The 8,463-nt window shown below is 46.9% G+C and overlaps 1 protein-coding gene across 2 annotated transcripts; it reads right to left on the bottom strand.

Annotated features, from left to right (window-relative positions):
* Positions 1–1,485: 1,485 nt before the first annotated feature.
* On the bottom strand, positions 1,486–8,126 carry sub1b (SUB1 regulator of transcription b). 2 transcript variants are annotated; one of them, XM_041999276.1, is made up of 5 exons: positions 8,028–8,126; positions 5,816–5,888; positions 4,014–4,133; positions 3,704–3,812; positions 1,486–1,700 (listed from the first exon to the last, which is right to left on the bottom strand). In XM_041999276.1, the coding sequence occupies exons 2-5, from the start codon at positions 5,882–5,884 to the stop codon at positions 1,621–1,623; spliced, it is 378 nt and encodes a 125-aa protein (XP_041855210.1). In that variant the 5' UTR covers positions 5,885–5,888; positions 8,028–8,126; the 3' UTR covers positions 1,486–1,620. The 2 variants fall into 2 exon arrangements, with proteins under 2 accessions (XP_041855210.1, XP_041855208.1); XM_041999274.1 differs by lacking the exon at positions 8,028–8,126 and adding an exon at positions 7,538–7,561.
* Between the last annotated feature and the right edge of the window lie 337 nt (positions 8,127–8,463).

Below are 8,463 nucleotides of genomic sequence, written 5' to 3'. Positions count from 1 at the left end.
GCACAGCGGTTGCTGGTTCGAGCCCCAGTCGGGTAGAGGTTAGAACAGTGGCCTTTCTGGCTATCTGTTATAAGTTTTGGTATAAAATTTGAAATATTTCCCATGTACTATACTTAGTCTACAGTTTATTTTCTGATCATTGATTGGCCGAAACACCTTTAGGACATCTCTTCTTCACTGAGAAAGAAAGTCCTCATCTTTCCTTTGACTTTGTAGTTAGCACTGACAGTCAGAGTTTTGCAGGTTCGAGCCCTGGTTGAGCTGTGTGTCCACATGTATCCCGGCTATGGAGGTCTACAACACCCGCCCCAACCGAGGGGGTCTACAACACCCGCCCCAACCGAGGAGGTCCAACCACAGAGGTCTACACCACCTGTCCAAGCCAGGGAGGTCTACAACACCTGTTGCAATCACACAGGTCTACAACACTGATCCCAACTACGGACGTCTACACCACCTGTCCTAATTGCAGAGGTCTGCAGCTCCTTTACAGCTGCCACACATTCCTGGCGGCGTCCTGTTTGCACATACGTTTCATGAGACAATGAGGAAATATTTGTCTTCTGTGTTTCACTGCTTTTCTTCAGTGGGGAAAAATCTGACAAAGAATAACAAGACATTCAAAGTTCCAGTAAATGTCAGCGACCCGGCCGTTGTCATGCTGCCCGTCCGTCTCTGAGATACAAAAAGACTTTCTACAGCAGCAGCTGGGTCAATATTTGACCCTGAAACAGAGTAAATGCCATCCTGGAACATTTCTCTGTAAACCACCAGGACGTCACTGTGAGGCTGGAAAAGAGCAGCGGGAACAATGTTTGAGACCACCGGAGGAAAGATGGGTTCTCACCTGCTGGACGCTTTTTATTCTTTATCGTTTGTTTACGGGGACTAAACACTGATCCATCTCCAGCCTGTAGGTCGGCCAGCTGATTTAAAGCAGAGGTTCCCGACTGTGGTAGACAAATAGCCGGACCACCACCTGATTTATCACCCTTTCAGCTCACTCAACACAGACACCAAAACCTGGATCTAGATCTACCACATAAACACTTTAAGTACAGAGGTTAATTCAGGTCCAGGTCTAAATAGAGGTCTCTTAGAAACATAGCACTGATAGTGATTATTTCATGAAGAAATGTGATTAATGATGCTTTAATCATGGATCATTGTGGATTTACCTGGTAGCTCAGTGCTACACCCTCCCATTAAAATGAAGGATAAGGTCCTACATTTCATAGTGTCAAATCCTTTAGTCTGATGCAGACCTGGAACGTTCTGGAAAACCTGGACTCTGATCCATACCCGAGTTCTAACAGCAGAAATGGTTTTCCACCTGGAGGAGGAAGATCAACGACTGGACGCCTGATGGATACACAGCGACAGACCTGTTTGTAAACTAAGATCAATAAAACAACAAAAATCATCTGGTGCATTATTTTTATTATCAGTACAAAAACATGACTGTCGGTGCTCTCTACCCACCCCCTCCTCTTCCTCCCACACCTCCACTAACCCACACAGAAACAACTAAACCTAGCAGCTACAAACAGGCCTTACCAAAACAGTTACTGGTTTTACAAAACTAACCAGTCCACTCAGATCAACAGGAAACAGGAATGATTATGTTCTCTTGATGGCGTCATCAATCTCTGATATCTGGTCTTTAAGCTGGTTCCACTGTTCAGGGTTCAGGGAGATTCCTGGAAGGGAAAACAAACATGTCACACCTGAAACCTGCAGCAGGTAAATGTTCTGCATGGTCCACGGCAACGTTACTTCTACACATTTCATGTCCAGGACGAGTCAAAGCGCTTCACATAAAACAGCATCACAGCTGCTGCAGAGCATCCAGAACCAGAACCAGAACGAGTCCAGAACAAACAGAACGAGTCCAGGACAAACAGAACGAGTCCAGGACAAACAGAACGAGTCCAGAACCAGAACAGAACGAGTCCAGAACCAGAACAGTGAGGCCAGAACCAGAACAGAACGAGTCCAGAACCAGAACGAGTCCAGGACAAACAGAACGAGTCCAGAACAAACAGAACGAGTCCAGGACAAACAGAACGAGTGCAGGACAAACAGAACGAGTCCAGGACAAACAGAACGAGTCCAGGACAAACAGAACGAGTCCAGGACAAACAGAACGAGTCCAGAACAAACAGAACGAGTCCAGGACAAACAGAACGAGTCCAGGACAAACAGAACGAGTCCAGGACAAACAGAACGAGTCCAGGACAAACAGAACGAGTCCAGGACAAACAGAACGAGTCCAGGACAAACAGAACGAGTCCAGAACAAACAGAACGAGTCCAGGACAAACAGAACGAGTCCAGGACAAACAGAACGAGTCCAGAACAAACAGAACGAGTCCAGGACAAACAGAACGAGTCCAGGACAAACAGAACGAGTCCAGGAAATGAAGCAGCTCAGTTAAAGTCCGAAAGCAGAGACAACAAGAACTAAACGTTTCACCTGCTTTTAATCCGTCATCTCCACTGCAGCAGAACACCTACCTGCTGCTCCAGGTTTACTCTGGACCTTGGTCTGGACACAGGCCTGGACCATGGTCTGGACCCTGGCCTGGACTCTGGCCTGGACCCTGGTCTGGACTAGTTGACCAGAGTCTCTGGATCTCAGAGCTCTGCCAGGTTTATGTTCTCTGATTGTATCAGATGGATTCGGGATCTGAACCGTTCTGGGTTTACATCTGGAAACCAGTATAGCTGGTTTACTATGGGGCGGCATGGCTCAATGGGTCGTCCTGCAGCCCAAGGGTTGCCAGTTCGATCCCCAGCCAGAGAGCTCATGTCGAGGTGTCCCTGAGCAAGACACGGAACCCCTACCTGCTCCTGATGGGTCGGGGTTGAGCGCCTTCAGGGCAGCTTCCACCATCAGTGTGTGAACGGATAACGATACACAACGTGAAGCACTTTCTAAATCTAATCCATTATTATTATTTTAAACTGGAAACCAGTGTAAAGATGTTATAACTGGTGTGTTCAGATCTCTTAGTCCTGGTTAAAACTCCAGCAGCATCTGGATGAGCTGCAGATGTTTACTGGTCTTACTGGGAAGTGCTGTTAAAGACCAGTACAGTAATCCAGCCTACTGGAGATGGATCATGGAGGACTTTCTACTGGTCTTACTGGGAAACTAAACTTTTAATCCTGTTGATGGTAAAAAGCTTCTTAGTGAAGCTTTGATGTGGCTGCTGAAAGTCAGGTCTGAGTCTATCAACACTCCCAGGTTACCAACTTGGTCGTGGGTTTAAGAGCCCGAGTCTCCAGGTGTTTACCAATGCTGACCCTTTTCTCTTTCTACCAAACAGAATAATCTCAGTTTTGTCTTCATTTAATTGTAGAAAATTCTCCTTCATCCAGGTGTTTATTTGCTCCAGACTCTGACAAAGTAAGTCTGCTGGACTGCAGTCGTCTGGTGACAGAGACACAAAGTTGTGTATCATCTGCATAACTTTGATCATTAACGCTGAAGTTCTGGTTATGATTACATAACAAGTCATGGCCACTCGCTCAGATTCATAGCTGCCGATGGGAACTAAATAACTCCGGCCTTCTAAATAGGACCTGGACCAGTTAAGGATCGCTCCAGAAAGTCCAGCCCAGTTTTCCAGTCTGAAAACAGGATTCTGGGATCTACAGTATCAAACGCAGAACTGAGATCCAGCAGAACAGGTGGTCACCTTTCTTCCCTGGCTTCATCTCCCCATCCTGGTTCATCCAGTACTCTCTGATGTCAATCAGGACTTTACCCTTGAAGTCTCGGACGCTGACGTACCTCATCTTACCAATCTGAAACAAATGGTGGGAACTAGTTATTGGTCAGGTGTGGTTGGATTTGGTTAGAAATGGGCAGCATGTGGAAGTTTTTTCATTTCAAACCAGTTTAAATGACAAAACAAAAAAAGCTGGAAGGCTGGAGATGCAGCTAAAGAATGATGCCTTCATGGTGCAGCTGTTAAACTGAGCGTTATCATTCCCTCCTGATCGCACCTGGAACATGTTGTCGTCCCCACTGCCGCCGCCTCTGGATGACCCGCCCGGCTTCGAACTCTCACCACTTTTTGGTTTTTTGGTCGGTTTCTCTGGTGGACTTGACTTCTTTCTCTTTGCCTGGAAACAAATGTGTGTATCATCATCATCATCATCATCATGGTGTCTGAAAGTTATCACCCAGATCTGAGGACGACTTCTTCCTCATGGTGTTGTTCTATCAGGGCCACGCCCCCCATAACTCAGATACATTTTCATGTTTACGTGAAACAGACATTATGTTCCATCTACTTCTGTCTGCTAAACTTCTATTTCTGACCCTGCAGTGGGCGTGGCCATGTGATACAGTGGGTATGCTACAGCCCAGAGTGGGCGTGGTCTTGTGATACAGTGGGTATGCTACAGCCCAGAGTGGGCGTGGCCATGTGATACAGTGGGTATTCTACAGCCCAGAGTGGGCGTAGCCATGTGATACAGTGGGTATGCTACAGCCCAGAGTGGGCGTAGCCATGTGATACAGTGGGTATGCTACAGCCCAGAGTGGGCATAGCCATGTGATACAGTGGGTATTCTACAGCCCAGAGTGGGCGTAGCCATGTGATACAGTGGGTATTCTACAGCCCAGAGTGGGCGTAGCCATGTGATAGAGTGGGTATGCTACAGCCCAGAGTGGGTGTGGCCATGGGGTATGCTACAGCCCAGAGTGGGCGTGGCCATGTGATATGGTGGGTATGCTACAGCCCAGAGTGGGCGTGGCCATGTGATACAGTGGGTATGCTACAGCCCAGAGTGGGTGTGGCCATGGGGTATGCTACAGCCCAGAGTGGGCGTGGCCATGGGATACAGTGGGTATGCTACAGCCCAGAGTGGGCGTGGCCATGTGATACAGTGGGTATGCTACAGCCCAGAGTGGGTGTGGCCATGGGGTATTCTACAGCCCAGAGTGGGCGTGGCCATGTGATATTGTGGGTATGCTACAGCCCAGAGTGGGCGTGGCCATGTGATACAGTGGGTATGCTACAGCCCAGAGTGGGCGTGGCCATGGGATACAGTGGGTATTCTACAGCCCAGAGTGGGCGTGGCCATGTGATATGGTGGGTATGCTACAGCCCAGAGTGGGCGTGGCCATGTGATATGGTGGGTATGCTACAGCCCAGAGTGGGCGTGGCCATGTGATATGGTGGGTATGCTACAGCCCAGAGTGGGCGTGGCCATGTGATACAGTGGGTATGCTACAGCCCAGAGTGGGTGTGGCCATGGGGTATTCTACAGCCCAGAGTGGGCGTGGCCATGTGATATTGTGGGTATGCTACAGCCCAGAGTGGGCGTGGCCATGTGATACAGTGGGTATGCTACAGCCCAGAGTGGGCGTGGCCATGGGATACAGTGGGTATTCTACAGCCCAGAGTGGGCGTGGCCATGTGATATGGTGGGTATGCTACAGCCCAGAGTGGGCGTGGCCATGTGATATGGTGGGTATGCTACAGCCCAGAGTGGGCGTGGCCATGTGATATGGTGGGTATGCTACAGCCCAGAGTGGGCGTGGGTACAACCTGCACAAGTCATCTCATAATATTAGCAGCCAGCTTAGAGCCCACGAGGGCTGGATTTTAATCAAACTGCTTTTTTTGGTTCTGCAGATCAGATCTATCAGTCCCTGTTAGATCGCCCCATCCCTCCCTGCTGGGGGAAGTCCTGAGATCAAGCTGTGAACCTGGCGATAATAAACGACTTGTTCTCTGGGGAAGGTGTGAGCATCCAAGAAGAAGTTGGTAAACGAGGAGTTGGATGAAATCACCAACCTTAGTCTCGACTTCACTGTCAGAGTCACTTCCAGACGTGGAGGACAGAACTTCCTTGGATTTTGGCATTTTTCTGAAACAGAGAAGAAACATCAGCCACGTTCATCAAGATCCACTGAGATGTGACAGGAACCTGATTTCCAGAGAAGATCCAAGAGCAAAAGGACTAGTTTCAACCTGAAACCAGCGAGTTAACAATAAGTGTTCATACACCAGATAAAAAGCTGAAGAGGATGAACAACGTGGACGTTCTGAGCAGAACACAGATTTATCTGACGGCCTCAATCAGCTGCTTTCTGACGTTTTCAGCGACAAATGTTGGAAAAGTGTAGCTGTGGACTGCTTCATATCTTTCATGCTTCAGGAGTTCCTGGTCGGTGGATGGTCCAGATGCCGTAACACTCAGAATAAAACTGGATTATAATAATGTGGAATCATGACCCGGAGACAATCTGGTCTGTGGTGGAAGAGGTGGTCCTGCTCTGGTCCGTTAAGCAGCTTCTGATTTTATACATTTGACTGGGGAACTGCAGCTAAGTGAGCATCAGTGCAAACAGCAGCATGTAAGGAAAGAAGCTGCTTCCATCGGCAGAACCGGAGAGAAAACCTTCATTTCACGTTTAGAAAATCCTGAAAACTAATGTTAGATTTTTCAAAAAGCTAAAATGATGAAATATTTATTCATTCCTATTAAAAAGAGTTTTAAAAGCTAAACTGCAGCCCTGCAGGCCGCTGTCCTGCAGCTTTATGTTGTTTCCCTGCTCCAACTCACCATACTGGAACTAATGGGTCATTGGAAAGATGTTGCTGGATCCACTAGATTTGAATCAGGTGTGCTGGAGCACAACTTCCCTCTGGGATTTATACAGTATATTTAGAAACAGCATTATTTATCACATTTCATCATAAAACATCACCATCACTACTATGTTGCTAAGAGACCTCTATTTAGACCTGGACATGATGATGAAGCCACTTCCTGTCAGACTTTCCACCAATCAGAGAGCTTAGATTGACGGTAACGTCCAATCAGGAGCAGCCAAAGATCAACCAGTGAGCAGAAAGTTCTATGTGTGTGTGAAAAGAAGAAAAATAATGCTCCTCTATGGCTGGAATAAAGCCAAGAAGACGTTTCTGATGCACGGTGGCGCCACAAAGCAGCTGAGCTGGAGTTGGTTTAGTGAGGATAGCAGGTAAATAGTAGCAGGAATAACTGGAAATGAGGAAAAAGTGGAAACATGGAAATAGTTTCTGTTGTGCGTTTAATGCCGTTAATGGCTGGTGCCGGCTACTTGTCGAGGATTGTAATGATGCGTAATCATGGCAGGACTCTGCGTTCTCCGGTCAGCTTCTGCCAATCGGGGGGACGGTTGCTGGACCCCGACATTCACATCACTGCTGCTCTCAGCCTTTTGAAATCGAAGCTGAAGATGTTTTTTTATTAGCTTCTAGTCCCGACTACGCCAGCCTTTCTAGGTGTATGCTGCTCTCGTTTAGTCTGTTTATGCTTCTGGAAGGCAGAAACAACCAGAAAGAGCTTCAATGTGCTGTTTTAATTATTATATACATTACCTTCACATACTGTTTATAACTCTGGTGGAAAGAAGTTTGAGTACTTTGTGGTTTTTGTAAAGGGCTATACAAATAAAATTTGACTGATTTAATACACAAATAATAGATAATAAAAGTAGCATTTAATAAATGAGTGAACATTTCACCCACCCAGCTGTGATCATCAGTCTGAGCTCGTTAAATGATTAAATGACTGCCTCGTTTAAACCGCTTAAATCACGTCGTTTCCAGCCTTTTCTGCTCAAACGTGTGGCTTGCTTCAGCTGCAGCGTGGACTCATTTTCATCATTTCTGACATTCATGTGATTATTGCTGCTCCGTTTTCTCCACGTTTGACTTCACACAGTTTCCCAAATGAGAAGCGCGTGTTTCCCGTTACCCACCCGGTAATTCAGGCCCGTTTCACTGCTCACAGGCTGAGCTCGGCCATCATAGTTTCTTCGTCACTAGCAGAGCTGCTAGCTACCGTTAGCAGAGCTGCTAGCTACCGTTAGCAGAGCTGCTAGCTACCGTTAGCTTCTTAGCGTTGACGTCACACCACTGCAGGTGTGTAAACAAAACAGACCAGTTAACTGGTAAACACATAAACAACAGCAAAGATTCGATTTAAGCGGTTTCTTTCCGGAACGTTAATGCTTACATGATGTGGTGTGGTAGCTCAGAAGTGTTAACGGGAAGCAGCGCCAGGATCTTCTTCTATGGTTTAACAGACAGGATGCGCAGGTGGTGTGTTGCTGCCCCCTGCAGGCTGGATCCAGTCATTACCAGACCGTTATCAGGAACCATCCGGTTTATTGGATTTAGTCCACAAATAGAGCCGAGGAACTAAATATAGTTCTTTGTTAGTTCTTAAAGATCTTCTTAAATGAGTTCTTCGGTTGATCTTACAGCAGCCTCAAAACTCCCATTGCTAATTAAATGCTCTATTGAAAGTTTAAAAAACGTCGCTGAAGACAAACTACTCACCTAATAGTTCGGGATATTCAGCTTTTGGGTAAAATTTACAGAAACTATAAGAAGTGGATGTGAAACTGACATCCTTTTGCCTTTTGGCTCAGCTCCTTCTTCACCACGAC

Source organism: Melanotaenia boesemani, chromosome 11 (genome assembly GCF_017639745.1).
Source record: "Melanotaenia boesemani isolate fMelBoe1 chromosome 11, fMelBoe1.pri, whole genome shotgun sequence".
Lineage (NCBI taxonomy): Eukaryota > Metazoa > Chordata > Actinopteri > Atheriniformes > Melanotaeniidae > Melanotaenia > Melanotaenia boesemani.
Note: the sequence above shows the minus strand (reverse complement) of the source record. Positions and strands in the feature narration are given on the sequence as shown.